At 36.1% G+C, this 21,794-nt stretch overlaps 2 protein-coding genes across 2 annotated transcripts; both read right to left on the bottom strand.

Moving 5' to 3' along the window:
- Positions 1–1,194: 1,194 nt before the first annotated feature.
- On the bottom strand, positions 1,195–20,813 carry LOC117783794. The gene is made up of 10 exons (XM_034621339.1): positions 20,621–20,813; positions 13,373–13,806; positions 10,290–10,556; positions 9,817–10,230; positions 8,715–9,008; positions 7,468–7,656; positions 6,618–6,884; positions 3,325–4,279; positions 2,732–2,751; positions 1,195–2,348 (listed from the first exon to the last, which is right to left on the bottom strand). The coding sequence occupies exons 2-10, from the start codon at positions 13,568–13,570 to the stop codon at positions 1,200–1,202; spliced, it is 3,753 nt and encodes a 1,250-aa protein (XP_034477230.1). The 5' UTR covers positions 13,571–13,806; positions 20,621–20,813; the 3' UTR covers positions 1,195–1,199.
- Positions 3,219–4,418, bottom strand: LOC117785973 (ribonuclease H2 subunit B). Its single transcript, XM_034624274.1, has one exon. It carries the CDS (start codon positions 4,307–4,309, stop codon positions 3,278–3,280), a length of 1,032 nt encoding a protein of 343 aa, XP_034480165.1. The 5' UTR covers positions 4,310–4,418; the 3' UTR covers positions 3,219–3,277.
- Positions 20,814–21,794: the final 981 nt, after the last annotated feature.

Genomic DNA, 21,794 nt, shown 5'->3' with positions numbered 1-21,794 from the left:
CAGCCCTAAAGTAAATGTGCGATAAATATGAATTTAATTTGCAAATTTGTACATTGTTACGATGTTATTTACATGAGCAAACAAAGTATACAAATTACGTGAGCTCTTGTTAAAGAAATAACTAACAATAATCAATCAAATTTGTTATTATAAATTAAGTCATGAAAGTTTCGCTACTCTTCAAAAGCAGACAGGTACATTGTCTCGACCTATGCTATAAAATTATTTAAAATCTGGTTATACAATTAAATAAATAATGACAATTTATTTGTCAACATAATTAAATAATTAGCTAGTTATAAGTCATAACTTTGTTGTAACAAAATTTCAAACTTGTAGATTAAGGTGTTTGGCCTGTACAAAGATACATGAGTGAATGGATGTACATGTCAAACAATTTTATATATATAGATTAAGCTATCAATAAACTGTAATTATAATTTATTGATAGCTATTTATAAAAAGCACCCAGTGCTAATTTCCAACTAGATTATAAGATTATTTTAAATCTTGTTATACAAATAAATAAACAATAACAAATTAGTTGTCAACATAATTAATTAATAACTATAATTTAGTCACAATTATTTAGCTATCAATAAATTAAGTAGACTAGACGAAAACAAGCGCGTACGACTGCAAAGATGCTGCCAACTCAACGTCGGGCCGCAAGCCAGCGATGGGAGCGCATCCTTATTACTAATGCTAAGCTGTTCAACGTCGAGCTGGATCAGAGCCACCAAAATGACAGGACCTGATCCGCACAGGCTCCCGGCACGTCGGTCAATGTCGAGCATCCCAAAAATTCGAAGTCCGACATGGTCTGTGGCGAAACTTGAACCAGCGACAAGACCGACTCAGAATGTTTTTACTAGTGCTCCATGTTGTCGTTACTAAATGTTGTTTTGCCAAATTTCTTTTGTTTAGTAAAATTATGATTAGAAATGTTTGTCTCCGTTTTTTCTGGTCAAACTGTAATATGAATAAAAATTTATAATAATCTCATATTTTTATCTTATCTTAAATAAATGTGAACTTTCGCTATTTTGACAAAGCACACAGACACATTGTTTCCCAAAAAATATACAACTGCATATGGCATTTCGTGCTAAATTCCATCTGGAAATTATTTATAATAATCATTTATTTGTAATTTAATAATAATTATTTTTAATATTCTTTTGTTTATCTTATAAATATCAAGTCAAGGAAGTTTCGCTGCTTTGCCAAAGCTTAAGATTCGCCTCGCATTGCAAGGCGCCGGTTGCAATCAAATTCTGGTTGGGATGGCAATCGGTGCAGATGAGCACCTGGTTGTGGGCATTCAGTTTCTGGACGAGCTTCTTGCTCTGCAGACTCCAGATGTGCAGGGCATTATCCTCGCTGCCCGAGACGATCCACATGCCAGCCGTCACAGAGAAGTTCACAGAGATGCAGTAGTTCAGATTTGTGTGACCTTTGTAGATGCGCAGGCATTTGGGTTTCTGAAAGTTCCACAGCTTGATCTGACTGTTCAGATAGGCGGCCAGTATATATCGGCCATTTGGTGCAAATTTCACATAGCCAACGGGCGAGTTGTCCTCATCGATGAGGGTCTTCAGCACTTGGCCACTGATGGTGTCCCAGATGCGAACGAGTCCATCGAAGCTGCCGGTGACAAGGAGATTGCCATCTCGATTAAAGTCCACCGATGATATCGGATCCATGTGGGCGGGCACCACTTTGAGGGATCTGCCATTACGCACATCCCAGAGTCGGAAGGTGCAGTCCATACTGCTGGATGCGATCAGATTCGATTGAGGATGCATACAGCAGGCAAAGACCTGATCCTTGTGTCCCTGCATTGTCCTGAGGCAATTGCCACTGCGGAGATCCCATAGCTTGATGGTCTTATCATCACTGCAGCTGATAAGGCATTTACTATCCGGCGACCAATTCAAATCGTTGATGCCCAGCACGTGTCCCTGCAGGGATTTAATCAACTGACCCGTGCCCACGTCCCACAACTTGAGGAATCTATCGGTCGATCCACTGGCCAGCCAATCCCCACGAGGACAGAATCTTACCGCACTAATGTAATACATATGACCCGCCAGCGTATGCTTGTGCTCATAGCCAGGCGTCAATGTATCCACCTTCTCTTTCTTCTCCTCCTGGTTGCCAGCATCCTTCACAGGTAATGGCACCTTGAACACTTCCTGCTCCTTCTGATCATTCGGCTCGCTGCTGACTGTTGTAGTCTCCCAGGATGCTGCCAATGCGGCCGCCACTTCTCCAATTTCTGGGCAGGCTTGTGGATCAGTCGCCGATTCACCATCCGCTGACATGACTTGTAACTCTTCCTTCTTCTAGCACAGGGATAAAAGTATAGATTAGCGACAGTTTCAATCTTAAAACTGTTCGAATTTATATCAGGGTTGCTTTGGTGCGCCATTGGAATATTTAAAAGCAATCAGTGCAAGTGTTCGATTTACCGATACCCTGTAGAGTATAAACATTAGAGGAGGCACTCACAAATAGAAATTACTTAAGAAAAGAATTTTTAAAATAAAAACATTTTTAAATCAAGAAAATCTTACAAAAAACTTTAAAACTTTGACCAAATTATAATACCCTGTGCAGAGTATTGATAAATTCATCTTATTTAAGCATTTCACAACACTGTCGAAAACGTCAGCAAAAGCTGCAATATCTTTACATCATTTAATAAATAACTACTTAAATTTCTTACCAGACAGCATATTTTTAGCTCTGTACGATCAGATTTAATTTAATTTATTTGACTATTGAGTTTCCCAGCACTATAAGTATAAACTTACTATTTAGTGTGCTTTACATTTCCATTGTCTTAAAATAAGTGAATATTAGTTCTCATATACCGTTTCAATTTGGTCCCATTTGCAATTAAAAGACTTATTTTTGAATCTCACATGAAAACTATACTTAAATATGTATAAGACATTTTTTCACAATATAGAACAACACATTAAGAATATTTCGCAAGTTAATATAAAAAATCGCGATTTTGAGTTACGACAGTCGAAGTAAATTAGCGATAATTAATTGATCGGGTAGGATAGTAAAGGCATCATATTGACACAACTTGTTGTCTGGTTCGAGCCAGACGTGTTAAGCAAAGATTAAACAAGAGTATTGACATATTTGACATATTTTAAGACGAATGCCATCGAACTCTTGAATCAATTGGTAAGCCTATATTGATTTAAAATGAACTGCAATAGTGTATATTTAGATTTATTTTATCTTCTAGTTATTCCTATTTGGCCTTAAAGAATGAAGCAATGCTCTTGCTGCCCTTGGCACCCTTGGCCAGCGCCTTCTCTTTGGCAGTCATGGTGCGCTCCTTGAGCGGAGCCGGTGTTGTGGGCGACGTAATAGATTCCTTGGCATCATCATCGTCCAGCAGACTGCTATTCCTCAGTTGGGCTGCAGCATCGACGCTTCCATTGTCACCGCTTGCGAGTTTCATCTTTTTGCTATTTGCGCTTTGTTGACCCTGCTGGGATTTTCTTTTCTGCGCTGTGGACTTCTCCTCAACCATCGCCTGGATTTCACTTGGTATGTGCAAATAACGATTAAGTTCTTCGTGCAAGTCCGCATCCAGATAGCGGCCCACATAGTCACAGGCCATGCGCATGTAATCCATTTCATTGACATCATTTTCCGTCACCAGTTTCTCGCTCCGCACATAGTTCTGCGATTTGGCGCCGAGTCCGCAGTGTACTTGCTTTGCCTTTAGCACGGACACAACTTGGCGCGTTTTCAGAGCAAGCCAGGCCAGCGTACGATCCGCGTTGTACTTGTAGAAGATCAGCTCACCGGAGGTCTTTACATCTGCCACACACTTGAGACTGGCGGCGCTTACAAATTTGGTAAGTAGGCGGTTTGTGCTGGCATCGTTCCCATCAACGTTAATACTGTCCAGCGACATGGCGCGTTGTGAGCAATGCTTGCGGAGATGGTGGAGCGCGAGGAGGGTGGCATCGATTGGCGTCGTCATGTAAATGCGGCCATTTGAGCAGACTTCGTTGTTAAGCAGCCAGCTGCGACGAGGCTCTCCGTACTCTAACAACTCCATAATGCTGCGATCCCCAAGCGTCACAAACATGGCAGACTGTCCCTTGCCTGGGTGATAGAAGCGCTCCAAGCACATTCGGTGGTCATCATCGGCATGCAACAAGTTGTCGGATATGTAAAACACTTTCTTTACAGCATCCACTACTTGTTTTTGAGGCGCCGCATCTGGGTCCGTTTTTGGCTTTGTGGAGCGTGTAGTCTTTTTACTCATATCGAGAACTTATAATAACAGATCTCCCGCCTTATTTCTTGTTTGTTTTCGTTCTTCTATTATCAACGCCGAGGGTTGCCCATCCAGTTAAAAATTCCGATCTGGCTCGATTTTTTACCCAAAAAAATTGTTAAATTTCAGAAAAAAAGGTTTGCGGAATTCTTATACCATTTTTCAAATATTTTTTATTTTTAAGCTAGAATTTTTACATTTATGCAGAATTTTTGGTAAAATTTTCTCAATTTTTTTATACACACATTTTTTTTTTTTTTTAATATTCTAACGCCTCTCCCCGAGGGCCGACGAACATCAGCTCTTCATTAAAATACTTACCTTAATTTTATCTAATTTCGTATTTATAATTTTTATCAAATTTAGTCATTTTTATTGAGTTTTTGTTGCAATTTTAAATGTGCATTTTTTATCAGTGCTGGCACTATCGCATGTTTCAATTACTTGGACTATCGATCACATTAATTGCATGGCTCACATAGCTCGTGCATCGATATATCGATTATTTCATTTGGCGCTCAATTGAAGCTCAGTCAAACAGCTGTCAGTGGATGTATTCTAATATGCTATGTTGGTATAATTTGTTACTTAGTTTATTTATTACTATTATTATTTTAATTTTGACATTTTCTTGCAATGATTAAAGCTTTTCGGGCTGTGAGGACACTTGTATAGACTTTCGACAGAGAATTTTTATGTATCTCTTAATATAACTTTCTGTATATCTTTTTTTACATTCGGTGCACTAATAGGAGGACATTTGTGTAGACTTTCGTAAAAATAGGTTGACCGGTGCTTTGTAATATCGCAACTCCGTTTATAGCTCCTCTCACAGTGCTTGCATTTATAAGGACGGATCTCAAAATGATTATTTTGCTTGTCACTCAACTCTTATGGATGCTCTCCAGTATGTCTAAGTATATGCAACTCAAGTCGATCTTTGTGGGCAAAGCTGTTCGGGCATTGATACTTAAGTTGCTCACTGTGAATTCTCTGGTGGATTTCCAGTTCATTGCTCTTTTCGAAGGCCCGGGGACAATGTGCACATTGGTAGGGACTGTCTTCACTTAATTGTAAATAAATAGTGTAGCTGACAACAATAAACTGCAGCTAAATATTTGATAACAAAGTCTGTTGGTTTTTTTTATAAATAAAACTACAATAGATGTTGCTGAAACTGCCAACTGTATTGTTTATGCGACCGATAACCCGATAACCGCGCTATGCAAAAACAGCTGTAAGATGTCCGCGATGATCGTGAATGGCAGTACGGCAGTCTTTATTTTATTTTTACATCGTTGGCGCCTTGGTTGCGAGCCGTTTCGCATTTTCAAATGAAATGTTCAAAAGCTTGTTTGATTCTTATAATTTGTGTATAGTTTATTGCGTATCAAATTGTAAATTATTTATACAAAAACTTTAGGTATTATAGTCAGCACTTTTACATTATTTATTATTTGTTTTAGTTGATTGTTATACAATCGGTAGGCGAATTTTTGATGTCGATTTAAAGTAAATACAAAATCGACAGTATTCTGAAATCGTTGGTTTTCTTTCATTTATTATTACAAAATACGACTTATTATTAGTTAGAACGAGAAAAATGTATTATGAAAGCGACGGCGGTAAAGGGTAAGGGTAAAAGTTAAAATTTTTTTAAACGTTTAATCATTATAAAAGCTATTGTCATGAATAACATATGTATATTGCCTCGACAGGGTTAAACATATTTATAATAAATGTATAGAATAGGTATGATATAAAATTGGTAGGATATATTGGTGTTATTTGAAATGGATGCAGTTTTTAGTCTAAACTTTCAATTTGTTAAATTTACAACAATTTGACGTTCGCTTTACAAAAACACAGATGAAAGAGCAGGATTCGTCCTGCCCCTTCCTTCGATTTTGGGAGCAATTTTTTAGGTTCACTATATATTTTTGGCAGGATATTGTGTATATTTGTTAAATATGTTATATGCGATCTGCTTTAATTGCTGTGTATGTGTTTGTTTGTTTTGTTTTATATCTTCTACTACGCTCAACTCATTTCGCTCGTAAAAAGACCTAATATTAAATTATATAAAATAAATAAATCGAAATCATAATCATAATAGACGACGACTCTCATTTAGCGTGTACAAAATATAAACGTAATTTTCCATTAGAGAAATTCAAACGATAACGACGAGCTTCTTCAAGCAGTTCTCTCTCTCTCTCTCTCTCTCGGTCTGTAGCTATCTTTCAATTTCTTGCCTCCCACTAAACAGTTCTGATTATCGCGATGATGCCAGCTAATCCTCGTCATGTGCATTGTCCGCCGCTTTTGCTGACGCAGTGGATGCGGCATGATCATTGGCACTTTCACTAACATGACTGCTATCTGCTGCCGCTGTTGCTGCTGCAGTTGAACCGCTGCCATTTTTGTTGCTGTTGCGGGCATCCGTTTCATCGCCGGCGGCTGCAGTGACCTTTGCTTCCAGGGCGCGTATCCGATTCTCCTGTTTCACAATAATAGCCTTCAGCTTGCGAATCTCATCCAGAATATTGCGATGATCCTTTTCCTGCGTAAGATCAATCAAATTAGATTCTTTATGAAAATTTTACACATCAAAACTAAGAATAACAAAATTAGGAAAACAGTTATAGGAGCACCTAACTTGGTAATTTGTAATTAGGAAATATAAATAAAGAAACCAAAAAGAGAAAAAAATACAACTAAAAAATTAAAATTAGGACAAAAGTATTGGGAAGGAAAATGTTAGAAAAATAATAACGGGAACAAAAATAAGAAACGCAAAATTGGAAATAAATAAGCCAATAAATTTTGGGAAGTCCAAAATTGTGATTATCCAAAATCCAAAATATTTTACTTTAAATCGCTCGATTTAATAAAATATTTGTATTTGTCTTAAACATTTCCGCTAATTTTAAATATTTTAGTTAAGTTTCAGAAAAACCTTTTTTGAGAACATCTCGGATCTATCAATTATTATTATTTTTACTTTCGACAGGCAAGCAAATATTTTTACCGTTACAAGAATTAAATAAAAACGTATCTTAATATTGTATAAGAATATACCACTGGAATAACAACCAATTAACTAATATTAGGATCTAGTTATGTTATGATTTTTAAATGCTTACCGTAAATATCGCTGCGGGCGCACCACCATCATTGGACTCGTTGTTGTTGGCGGGTGAATAATTACCACCGCCTCCACCACCTCCTCTTGAGGCGGACGCCTTGTTCAGTATGTTTTCCTTCTTGCTGAGCGAAAGCGACTTGTTGCCGGATGATGAGACATAGCCACCCTGTACAATAGAAACGCGATCCTGATTAGGTTTATTAGAATCACTGTTCGTTTAAGATTACAACAAAGAACAAAGAACACAACAACAAGCGCCACGCAGCGTGCATGTTACGAGCGTATGTAAGCCGTGAGAATGTGTGCGCGTTTTGTTCAGGGAATGTGTTATTTTTAAAATAAACATTTTAAAATAAAGATTTTTAACTCTTTTTTTATTTCTATAACAACCATAAAAAATTATTCGGTAAATTTTATTCTATTGATAAAAAATTGATCTTCTAATTTTAATTTAAATAAAAAATATCAATTTTAAAAATTAAAAATTTAAAGTAATTAACTCTTTAACCGGGAGGTGTTTTCGAAAAGTTTGGTATTCGCCGCCCTGCTTAAAAGATATTTGCATTATAATTATATTTTTGAAAATGAGTGTTTTAATAATAAATAAAATAATGCAAATTAATTTGATGAAAAATAAAAAACAATAAAAAGCTTTAAAGTTAAGCCAACCGAAAACCAACCAAAATCGCATTCAGCTTTGGTGGTTTTTGGGTTAGTTTACATTTCTGGAACACTCATGAATAATAAAAAATTAAAAATGTATAATTTTTGTGTAAAATTAATTTGTTTATCTAAAATTTTCTTTTGCCAAGTTTAAGTTTTCAAACTATGACTTTCATAAGCGATCCCTTTTTTTTGTGTGGGTGCGTCTGTTTTTCGTGCCTATGCAAAACTCTTGCAGTTAGTAAGTGTACTGACTATAGGAAAAAAGGCTGACAAGGCACAAACGTAGATAAGCAGCAAAGATCAAGAATCACAAATTTATTGGTAGCCACGAATTGGTTGCAAGCACACAGCATTTGGAGGCAACTACAAAAAGCCATTGGAATACAATTGTTGTGGTCCAAATTTGGAAACAGCCACAGTGAGTTGATCAGGATCCATGTACGCTCTCTAATGACAGCAACAGCTGAGCGGCAGCATCTGTGGCACCGAAGCATGTGGCAACGACGGAGCCGCAGCGCCGTGAGCGCTGTATTCCAAATCTATAGGGGATGCATTTGAATCGCAACTGGAGCCACTTACTTTGAGGGAGAATGTCAACGGATCGGCATCCTTGCCAGCTATCCACTCTTCGGCCGTGATTGCGGCGTCTTCCGCCAGCGTATCAGGATAGAGGTCCTCCTGGAAGAGATCAGACTTGCGCGGCACTGTCATCGATATGACCTGGCATAGACCATTATTGTTCAGACGATAGAATTTGGCAACTTCGCAGGTGGTAACATCACAGCCACGCTTTGGCATCAATCCAATGCCTCGCTGTGGATCCGGAGTTTGAAATGTGTTGATGTAGTGCACAAATGGAGGCTCCGGTGTCACCTGAGGGAGATCAGATATTTATTCACCATCTATATATATATACTTATTTTGTTTTCAACTAAGCTAAATTTCAAAGGAACGTTATAGTCGAGTTCCCGACAATGAGACAAACGTGCGTTACTGATATATATTCATTTTATCTTTAAAGCTTAAGCCCACCATAACTATTATAATATTTTATTTCAATTATAATTAAACATCAAACATAACAATTAATGAAATGTATTTGTTCATGTTTCATTTCGGCTGTTATTTAAAAATTACTGTTTTCACATTATCAGACTTTAATTCAACCAATGATTGTTAAATGTTGCCGAAATTAAAAACTCAAGATATAATATTCACTTTCGAATAATCTTGCTGAGAGTGAAAACCGTAACAGGCCTGAATATAATGAATCAATTTTTAGCAGGATGCATAAGACAAGACTAAATACACAATCTGTGACATTGGTTGAATTTCTAGTGCCTACCAAGAAAAGGTGGACCTCTATTAAGTTTTAACAAGATAGGTTCAAAACTAAGAGACTAGTTTGAACAGAAACAGACTGACTATATCTACATTTCTGAGCCAAATAATATTTAAACTACATGTTTAAATTTAAGCTTTGACAAATTAAATGATAATTAAAATCTAAATTTACTGCTTATAAATGTTTAACATTTGCTGCCAGAATTAGAAAAACCGTAGAAAGATCTCAATCAGATCAAAACTTAATAAAATCGAATTAAGAAAAAACAGAAAAATAATAACGGGAAATTAAAAAAAAGTAAGTCAGGAGATCGTACGATAGACAAGGAGAGCATACCTCGAAATAACGAATCACAGAATCGCCCTTGCCGCACAGATAAATCAGATTCGTATCCGCGTCATACAATGGGAACATGACACCGTTTGATGTGTCGAGCTCCACCATGACAATGGGCTCGCTTAGGGCATCCGGAGCACGCAGCGAATACTGACGTTCCGAGCTGCGATTGAAACCGGTGGTAAAAATCAATCCATGACGTAGAAAGATAGCACGTGTGGCCTTGGAGCCCTCATGACACATTGCCTCACTCTCCAGTTCGCCGCTGCGCGGGTCGTAGATGCGTATCTTTTTATCCTTGCATGTGGTGACCAGCTTGGAACCATCCCAATTGAAGCACGCGCTGTACACAATATCCGGATGCGAATCAATGTGCACAAGAATCTCACCAGTGCCCACATTCCATATGACTACCTGAAATACGAGAGTTTTGTCAATAGACTCAAAGAAGAAGCATGTGATCGATAGATTACCTGATTGTCAGAGCCGGCGGTGAGCAATACATTGAGCGCCGAGGGATGCCAAAGGACGAGACCAACGCGACGCTGATGGAAAACCAGATCCACAACTGGTTCGGTGAGTGTGCGCGATAAACCGCCGTCGGGTATTTGCCACACCTTGACTACACAATCCTCAGATCCAGAGGCAATGACATTATCGTTGTGTGGACACCACGAAATATCTAAAACTGGACCTTTGTGTCCACCGACCAGTGGATGATCAGCTGCAATGCGTCCAACCTGAAAGATGACAACAAGATTTTTTATCAGGCATCCCAAATAAGAGTAGAGTTTATTTTCGATTTTTACTATAAATATTAATGTAAAAGAAAATCTAAATAATAATTAAATTCAAATTTTTTTATTGAAAGTCATGTTATTTTAAATATTTATAATAAAGTGTATGTAATGTATATTTTCGAAAACCGGTTATTATACCGAAACAATCTTATTTTATTTAATGGGTGAACGAACGGACGCGTAGGTCTAAATCAACTTGGCTGCTGATACTGATGAAGAATCTATAAAATTAATAGTGTCGAAGATGCCTTCCTGTGGCCTAAAATTTGTAATTTATCAATAAATAAAATATGGTTCCTCCATCCTCACAAGCTTAATTTTTAATATTTAAATAAAAAAATAAACATCACATTTGTTGATTGTTTTTTAAATAAAAACTAATATTTAATTACTTTTTATTTTCTTTTGAAATTTAAAAAAATGTGGTTTAAATGAACTTTTATGTTATTTATAACAAAGAACCAAAGACAATTTTTTTTGAATTTACAATTTTAGCTAATAGTAAAATTATAGAAGTTAGGGTCCCTGATTAAAGCTAAATAACGTTCCACGTAACAGATCAATCCACAAATCGCGACCCATTGACCCAATTTTGGGTAGCATTATTTTTAGAAATTCCCGCCGGAATTTGAACTAAATTAGCAAAACATTCATAATGCAAACTTCATGGTGGCTGCCAATATGTTCAGCAATCCCTAGCGTTCAGGTGCGTGAAGTTTGCAATTAATAGAAACACGTGTGAAACACTTGATTAAATTCCATAGCCACCACATTCGAGTCCAATATTAGAAACTGTTGCACCTCCGATTCCACGAATTCTATAAAATTATTAACCGAGTGATTTTCTTGAATGCCACACTATGATTTATTACTGACCATTATAGAAAATATTTATAGTAAGCTCATATAACTCAGCGAGGGTCATTCCATAACTAATTCAAACTTTGTTTTTATGAAGCATTCAAGTTACACATGTAAATTGATCTATAAATATGACCCAATTATTTGATACTTTCAGAGGCTGTGAAGGGCCAAAGTGAAAATAGTCAATAAATATAAGGTTTTCTTATTTGATTTTATCAAACGTTAACACACTTAATATATAAAGGACTTTCAAAAGCTATTAGATCGTTGAAATGAACAAATATTAATGATAATAATTAGGAATGTGTCATCTACAGTTTACGATTAAAATCGAGAAATTGTCAAATGATATTATAGTAACATCTGAATGGTTTTTAAGAAACGTTTGGTCGGCGCAAAACAAATAGATTTTACTATATAATATTATACGAGCGATAACTGCAGGTGCATGCTAAAGTTTCATAAATAATTGTGCAAAATCATATCAATGAATAAAAACTATGCGACCATCTCAGTTACTTATAGTTGAATTTGATGTAATTGAAGAGTTACGCACTCATTGGATTTCTTTAATCATATGTACAGCAATGTCCATTTAATTGACACTTGGAATTTCAGCTAATCTCATAAAATATTTAAATTAGAGCGTGTGAAAGCCGCTCTACATAGAAAACGGCAGCTGTCTCAACTTTCGTAGATGGCGCGCATTTTGCATACAAATTTGGCCCAATTAGAACAGGCCAAAACACTTTACACTGGCCTCTCGTGTGTTGGCAATACGTTTTGACCAAATTCGGAGAGATCACAGCCGTCGCGAGTGTTGGCAGCGCCCACGCAGTTGCCCCGTTGCCGATGACAGCTGAACGGATGTTCGATTTGCCACTGCCAAATGCCTAAAATGCCGAAATCTGTTTCCAACCCAAGTGGAAATTTGAAAAATGTATTGCTTCTGCTTTATTATACCCCGCAATTCGAAATGTATAACAGAAGGATAGAGTCAAGTGATAAAGAAATATATATTCTGGATCTGTAAATACCGGAAACAGCAGAAACTCTTCTCTTTTTTTTAAATGTCATTTGCTTCTTTGTACTCAAAAATTTCCACTACAGATTTAAAGTAAATTTTTCTCATCTCGTTATACTATAATATTAATAGTTTTTTTTTTGTATATAATTAGATATTTACAATGCTGTAAATTCAAGTAAATTTTTTTTCAGTAAAAAAAATTGCTTGCTGTTTTTTTTAGGAAAATTTGTCGGTTTTTTATTAATGTGAGAATTGGTTGCTTTTTTTTTTTTAAATTTGTCGGTTTTTTATTGATGTGAGAACCTTGTGTTTGTGTAATTTCGTCTACAACATATTTCCCCTCATTTCATGTAGTGCAAGGATTATTAAACCTTAAAATATTATTAATTCCCGTCATCTGTTTTTGTTTTCTTTATTTTGTATCGCACAAATTTTATTTAGTTGGACTCTTGTTTTTTTATTCTTGCTGTTAATTTTAGACAATTTGGTGTGTCATGTTGGCCCCCGGCCAAAATTGAAAGTGCGTCCAAGAGATGCGACTATTAAGAACGAGAGAGAGAGAGAGCAACCAAGTGAGAGAGACAGGGAATTCATAACTACAAGTTTGAACTTTATTTATAAGCATTAGCCAAATCAGTCGACGTCATTTTTAACATGAACGTGGCAACAGGGACGCAAAAAAACGCCCTATAAATAGTAATATGCTTTTGCCATTGTCTTTCCTTATTGTTATAAAAAATAATAAATAAAGTGCCTGGTACGCTGTATGCATACATACGAGAAGTATGTGCCCGTATATAATTTGCCATCCAAAATAGGGATTTCCTCTTAATTTAGTGATTGGGTGGTTTAAATGACTACTCACTTTGTTGTGTGGCAATACAATGAACGCACCGCCGCCCGCCGACTCTACAATGATGGCCAAGAACTTTGGATTAACCGCACAGAATGTGGAATCCCAGCTGGACTTGGAGACGCGAATATTATCGTAACATTGCTCCCGTTTTAACGACTGTCCATAGACGTGACGAAACTTTGAGCTGCGAACCACGCGAAATGACATCTTTTAATTTAATATGTGTCTTCTTCTTCTTCCTTTTCGCCTTCTTCTTCTACTTCTTCTTCTAGTTGTTGTTGAGTTGAGTTATCAGCCCCGTTATTAGTATGTAGGTTTCTTCCTATTATACTATGTTGTTTTAATTTTGCTCTATAGTTTGTTGCCAGAATTCGCTTCGTTGTTGGTTTCTGCTTTTGAGGTTTTAAAGTTGTAACTACTTTGTTAACTTATTGTTTGTTTTCCTGCAAAGATAATGGTGAAAAAGTAAATATTAAAACGAATATAAAAGTTCTCATTTGTTTTTGGAATATATGTGTAATAATAACTTGAGTTGACATAAAGTGCTCAAGTCTATAGGGAGAAATTCTTAAGATCAAAAATGTCAACAGGAAAATAAGTATTTGTGCATTAATGTACATATTTATGTCTATCCAACATTGTAAACCTTTTTTACATAATTTTTAAAATTAAGATCTATTGAAATTTTTAACACAAAAGTACTTAATAAATACATAGCCATTAAAATTATAAACAAAGTTTGTAAAAATTCACCTATCCTAGTTTTTTCTAACTTTTATTGAAATATTATTAATAAGTTATTTTTGCATGTCTAGTCTGAATAGCCTCAAGGATTTTACTTATACATATAATGAAATATCTAAATTTGCAATCATTGAGTTATTTGTGTATTGTTAAGATACAACAAATGTATCTGGTAAATTCGAGTAAAATATAATAATAATAGCCAACATCATTAGTCGTAGTCGTTTCACAACCCCGATTTGTTTAATAGAAATTTGCATATTACGCTGTACGAACGACAATCAATAAGCAGCTCCGTTAATCTATGAAATTTATTCAAAAAAAAAAAAAATATATATATATAAAACAAAACAAAAAATTGGCATTGTTTACTTTTAAATTGCATAAAAAGTTGTTGCAATGAATGCAAACTTGGTCCAAATTGTGCCATAGAATATAAGTACTTTCTAAATGAAAAAAAAAAACACCCAAACGTGTCAATTTATCAAACATTGTTAAAAAAAAAACAATAATACCGATAGATAGATATAGTCGTAGACAGTTTAGCAGGAGCCAAGAGACTCTGTTTATATGATGTCATAATGCTGAAATAACGAATTGGTTGACAACACGTGAATTATGGCCAAATAAACTGACAAAACTCTAACGAAATTCGCAAAACTCTCAACTTTGGGTTGGGCACATACAATTTTTACGATATTTATATATAACCAAAAAGGCGCAGAGCTTTCGTTTTTAATCAGTGAAAAAACAAACAATAACAAAATAACCAAAAAGACGGGCTGTAAATTTATTAATATGCTTTTCTGCTTTTTCTTTCAGTTTTTTCTTGTTTTTTGCTGAAAATGTTATAAATGTAGCAATAATGCTATGGGGCATAATGGATTTGTCATTGACCTGCTAAGAAATCATAAAAAAAAACTTTTATATATTTATTTTCTTTTAGCCGCAAGGTAAACTCTGCCATGAAGAGGCTACATGTTTGTGTGTTGGTGTGTGTGTGTATGACCAGTTGGGTGTGGATGTGTGTGTAAGCCAGTCCAAGTGCCACAATTTGGTGACTATCATTGGGCGCTGCTGATAAACTATATCAGGTAGAAAATGCCTAAAAACAAACATATAACACGGCTACAATAAACGTACTTAATATAGCACTTGAAAAAATCTCTTCAAATTTCCTGAACAGATACAGATCAATCTATATACATCGATAAATATATATATTCTATATATGCATATATTTGTGTTTATCTGTGCGTTGTTTACGCCTCAAGAACACCTTCGCTTCTAGAAAATTTTTATACATAAATATATCACAGCTGTTGAAGGTCAAACTTATTAATAGAAAATTCAATCATCTTGCTTAAAATTCAATTTTCATATAAATACACACACACACACACATACACAGTGACACCTTTAGCGATTTGTAATTCGCTTTTGATGTGTTAATTGTACATTTTTCTTATTATTATTTTTTTTTGTGGTATTTTTTGGCATTTGCCATTTGGTTAAATTTATCGAAGCAACACATGCATCGAAGTATTTAATGGTCGCCCCTTCCCACGTCCCCTCCTCTGACAAACTAGCGATAATGCTTCATATATTTATAACGGAAGTTGATACAAATTATACTCATGTTAAAAAAAATACTTGTTATATGCCTCTATCATAATGCGGGCGGGGGTGTGAAATAAGGGTAAGGACAAGGGTGCGGTAGCGGCTGCGGGTGGTGGTCTGATTGAGTTGCCACAGTAGGTATAAAAAGTAAGCGATCATGTAACCTGTTCTACAACTACAACTACAACTACACTTGTCAATTTGTAATATATATAAATATTTATGTAAACAAAGCGAGCATTTGTCATAGTTAACTTGTGATTAGATATGTTAGACAATAAAAAAGGTCAGATAAGTATAAATTTGAAATAAGAAATAACTATGTGTAGCTTATTTTCGCACTTAATATATTTCTTTATTTATTTATTGTTATTTAATATGACGAAAAGTGAGAAATTGGGCCCATTTCAAAGTACTATCAAATTCTGACAAGTTTCGGCTCGGTTTCAAGAACCTTGTTTCAGTGTTGTACAAAAAAATATACCGGGGTTCCACAGAAAATGAAACCAACTGAAAATCTTTATTTGGACTTTTAGGACTATAATATTATTATTAAATAAAAAAGCTCTCAAGTGTTCAAAGAATCCAGCGTAAAATAATGATTTTACTACTATTTTCCACAATTATCACAATCAACATAATTATAGATAGAAAAATATAAAATTATATGAAATTTATAAAATAATTACTATCGGGCTTGTTCCGGATTTTACTTTCGGCAAGATCTATCGGAAGTGAACATCTTAACCTTATTAATTCTACTTGAGTTGGTGAACTTAAGTCTGATAAAGTGAGAAATAAATTTTTTAAGTATTAGCATAAATTCAATATGCAAAAGTACATTTTATGAAATCCTATAAATGTGGGAGTAAAAACAGGCCTGTCTTTATATTTTTTTATTTTATATGATAGGTCTCCGGCCCGTGTTTGACGGGGGATATAATATTAATGGTTCGATGTATGATCCAGTTCAGGGAAATCAACCCAATCTTACTAAATTGATTTCAAGAAATTTGCGTAATCAACTTATGGCACGCACTGTATATGCTGACTGCATTATGGCAGCTTCCAATGATCGGTGCATCAACTGATGATTGCAACGCGCCAACGACGACGGCGACTGCGACGTCGTCGTCAGCTGGCCACAAATTGACTTAATGCTTGATTGCAAATCTTAACGCTTTGTCGAAACGTTCACCGGCAATACACAATTCTAATTGCTAACAAATGTTGTTGTATTCGCTGCCTGTTTGTTGTCGGCGTGACTAAAAAATAACCAAAGCGCCCCGCTGGCTCCCTCTCTCTATCCTACTCTCTTCCTCTCTTTTTCTCATACAGGAGCTGTGCACAGTCCCAAGTCAATTAAGCATTGTAGTTACTTTTCTGTATGTGCGGCAATCAAGTGTAAGAAAAAATAAAAAAAAGACAAACGAAGCGGGCAATGAACAAATAAGTGGGGGGGGTAAGAGTTGTTGCTCCAATTGGCTGCTGCAGAATGCTAATGTGACCGCTATAAACCAACTGTCCAACATCTAATTAGCTTACAACGAGCGGCGTGAATGTGTCATGAGCAGCACATCAATAACAAAACAATAACAATAACAATAACAATCCACTGACTACGATATGCGCTTGTATTTGTTAAAGTTAAATGTGTGTATGTGTGTGTGTGTGTGTAGGAGGCAGTGAATCAACATTGCCAGACATTGCCTGTCTGATAAGCATCAGCTGCAAGTGCGCACTTATCAGCAGTCGAGCATCGATGGAAACTTTCGCCTGCATATACATACATTTGTACATACATACTTATATTGAAGGCAACTGCAGTCTGCAGCTGCTGACAGTGCCAACTGCATGCGGCATTTGAAGATGATGTCATTAGGCATTACTATAATTACCAATGACAACCAACAGCAACAGCAACAATAACAACAAATAACATTTTTGTCGTCATCGAATTGCCTTGTTGTACTTAAGTTCATCAAACTGAACTGCTCGACTGCTGCGCCTGCCTGTGTGTGATTAACTTAAATCTTGACAAAAAGCGCGCAAGTGTCTCTTCAGGCGGTTGACAACCATTCGTGCAACTAGAGATGAGCGCGTGTTGGTTGCACTTTTCGGGGGGGAAAAAAGGTAAAATACCAAATATTCTTAAGAAAAGGGATTGAATATTTACTGGTTCGGTGAAATAGTGAGACCGTTAATAATGAAGCTAATAAGACTTTAAACTGTCAATTGGAAGTCTCCTTAACTAAATAAATAAAAAAAAACAATATCCAACTATATTAAAAATTAATACATTTCATTTAATTTTATCTAATTTATATCATTTAATTAATCAATTTATTAAATATAAATTGTTTTGTATAATTCATTCGACACAATCCTTATCGATATTGTAGGTATCTCATGTACCAATGTCGCCTAGGTACTTTTTGGGCACATCATAATTGTGGCAGCATTTATTATGATACGGAATCCCGACATTTTTGCTTAGCTCAATTTGAATAAGCAAAAGATGTCGCAAATTTAAGATGTTCGTATAACAAAGTTTCAATACACACCAACGGCAATAACAAAAAATGGGCAAAAGGTTTAAATATGTTTGGCAGAATGTATGTAACAGACAGAAGGAGGCGTGGCAGACCCCATAAACTATATATATTTTATATTTTTGTATCGGAACTATATATCATATGGCTTTCATAGGACCGACCGGTCGAAAATCAAGATTTTGATTTTGAAAAAGTTTTTTGACTTTTGAGACATTTTAACAAAACTGATTGAATATGCATTTAAATTGGTGTTATACATCCTGACCAAATTTGGTTCAAATCGGTTCCCTATATCATATATCTGCCATAGGAGCAATCGGTCGAAAATCAACTTTTAGTACCCAGTATCTAGGCACAGGGTAACCTACTGCGAGCGTGCTTGACTTTAGCCGAGGCGGAGCCCCCTTGTTTTATATTATTATTTCAAAATTTTTCTATGGACGTAACTTTAAAAATAGAAAGAGCTAACTATAAAATAGCCAAGTTGACAGCAATAATACCAATAGAAATATAATATAAACAGTGTAACCATTCTTAGTGAAGCTTATAAGACTTTTAACAATTCAATAGAAGTTTTTTTTAACTAAAACGACCGATTTATTGGTTATAGTTTCATGAATTTGTTGAAGAGTGTGTGCGTTTGTGTGTGTGTGCATATTAATTTCTATTAACATCTTGTTAGTTGTTGTATCGTGCGTGTTCGTGCCAACGCAAAATAACACGACACGCATCAAACTTAACATGCAACAACAACAGCAACATGGAAAGAGGGAGGGAATGGGGGGAGCGGCGCAGAGGCTGGGCGGCTTGGTGGGTGTCGGTGTCGCCGCCGAGTGAAAGTGGAACTCTGCTGCTAAATTTAACTATGCATTGCTTGTTGTTGTTGATGTTGTTGTTGATGTGATGTTGTTGTTGTTGCTGTCTTAATTGCACGACGCGACGCTTCTTCGCTTCGCGTCTACTTGTTGCTATTTCTGCCGCATTTGCGCTTAGTCAGACTGGCGGCAGTCGTTGTTGCTGCTTTTTTGGACACTGTCACTTAATTTGCATACATATTTGCACACACACACACACTTTGCATGCGTTTTTCATTTATATTTTGTCACTAATTGGCGTTGCTGCGTTTGTTTCTTTTCTTTTTTTGCTATCGTTGCTTAACCCATTTTTGGACAACTACAGCAACAACGCCTAGCAGCAGCACAACAACAATAAATGTGCGTGGGGGCGTGATCGCACGCGCTTCTACACTTTCTAAGAGAGCGCCACAGACGGGGAGAGAGACGCAGAGACGCTGACGCCGACGCAGACGTGCGCTGCTGGAGGTCGTTTGTTTTTCACACTTGTTTCACACACACACACTCACACACACGCTCATACCCACACGCATGCATACATATGTATGTACAAAAGAAAGAAAGAGACTGGCTGTTTCTGCTGGAAGTGTGTAATTCTACTCTTGGGCCAACATGAAGCCACGTTTCTTGGCAATTGCTACAATACAATATTTCAATTACGGCTTATCGTTTGCGTTTGCGCCCACAACTCAAAACCGTTGACCAAACTGAGAGAGCACGCATTCGCATTCAGACACCACCCGCGCCCCCATTGAATGTGGATTTGTGACTTGTTGCTTCCAGAGCAACAATTGTTCGCTCTCCTCTCTAATCTACACACCAACACTCATTTCGCTCTCATTTTCGGCCAGAGCTTTATAAACAAGCTAGCCGGAAAATGTGAGCACAACAACAAAATACACACAAATTACAGCTAAAAGCAAAAAATAAAAAATAACAATTAATTTAAATGTACACGTATGAATGTGTGCGTGTGAGAATTGTAAGAGGCGAGAAACGCAGAAATCTTTTTGGCTTGCTTTCGTTTAGTTTGCTTTTCTTTCATTTTGCAACATTTTTCGGCGTTCGGTCTTATGTTGTTGCTGTCCAAGACGCTTCTCATTTTTATTCCCTTTTTTGGAGTGTTGCGACTCATATAACACTGTGTGGGAGCGGGAGCGCATGTAGCAACGTTTTATAGCTGCACTCTTCACATGCATTGCTCTCACCACTAAACGCGCACGTACAAGCGCGCGCGCACACACAAACACAATTGTCGCACTTTTTTTTATTTGCCGTGATTTGAATGATTTTGTAATACGCGCGTTCATTATTTAAATGTAATACTTTCATCAACTATTTTTATATTAATAACAAGGCATTTGAAATGGATGCCACTTGAAGACTAGTTATACAAATGCCACAGTGATTCATTGACATTTGTATCGAAATGCCAAAGTTGCCGCATTGAACTTAAGAAATACCCACACACTTAAGACACTCACTTTAAATTAGCGGTAATGCTTGGACAGGTGCTCTTAGATTATATTGAGAACAAGAAATTTCGAATTTCGCACTTTGTTGTTGTGAACTGTTTGAGAAATTGCGGTTACGAAAAGACGAAACGTAGCAAAACGCCGACCAGCAAGCAAGACGAGAGAAAACAAAACTGAACAAACTAATCGGTGTGACCGACACTGTTGCCAACTTAGCTATGTTATAGCTAGATCTGGCTATTTTCAGAGTTCGTTGGCTAGAAAAATTTGAAAATTGCTTTTATCCGGAAATCTGGCTATTTTAAATATTTGTTCAGCTAAGTTTTTCAATTTATATATTTGGTAAAACTGTGCAAAAGTGTAGACAAATTAAAATTAGATGCTTTCCAGGCAGAAACAGCTATTGTTCCCCCTAAAACTTGGCAGCACTGGTGTGGAAACACTGTTTTGGCCCAAAGGCTGCCATCCGGTTCAAAAGTTGCCCCCATGAAAAACTTTCAGATCTGGCAGCATGTACCATTTTAATCAAATTGCAAAAACAGTTACAACTAAGAAAATTTTAATTCAAATTTTTGCAGAATTTTTGTTCGAATTTGTTTGATTTTTTTATATTTATTTAGAATTAAACTTGTAAATTTTGTCACCTTGAAGAGACGCACTCCAAACCTTTATTAAAATGTTTTCCTTAATTGTGTCTAGTTTGGAATTTAAAATTTTTATCAAATTATAAATTTATTGTAAAGTTATTGTAGGTATTCCAAATGAATGAAATAATACGGAAAGTGTGGTAGCCCTAAGTGATTTCACGAAATCAGTTCTGAGGCTGATTTCGTTTTGATTTCATTTCGAGAATATATGAGACCATGCATTTCGATAACACTATTTGGTGTTTGTTTTCTTTTTGTTGTGATTTTAATATGGAGAATTGCTTGATAACTATATTTTTAATGCAGAATAATGCAGATGGATAAGACAGCTAAGAAAGGGCTGTGAGAATTGAAGTTGAAGCACAAAAATAGGTTAAAAGGTTAATTAGTTGCTGTACCGGTACGTACCGGTACTGATACCGGAACCGAAAGGAAAAAACCGATATAGAACCGTGTACCGTATAAATAGTTTTCACACTTTCATTTGTCAATTTGTGTTTTCCCGCCATTTTCTTAAATTCTCGATATCAATATCA

This window comes from Drosophila innubila (assembly GCF_004354385.1).
Source record: "Drosophila innubila isolate TH190305 chromosome 2R unlocalized genomic scaffold, UK_Dinn_1.0 1_C_2R, whole genome shotgun sequence".
NCBI lineage: Eukaryota > Metazoa > Arthropoda > Insecta > Diptera > Drosophilidae > Drosophila > Drosophila innubila.
The sequence above is the reverse complement of the archived record's forward strand: the minus strand, read 5'-3'. Positions and strand labels throughout refer to the sequence as shown.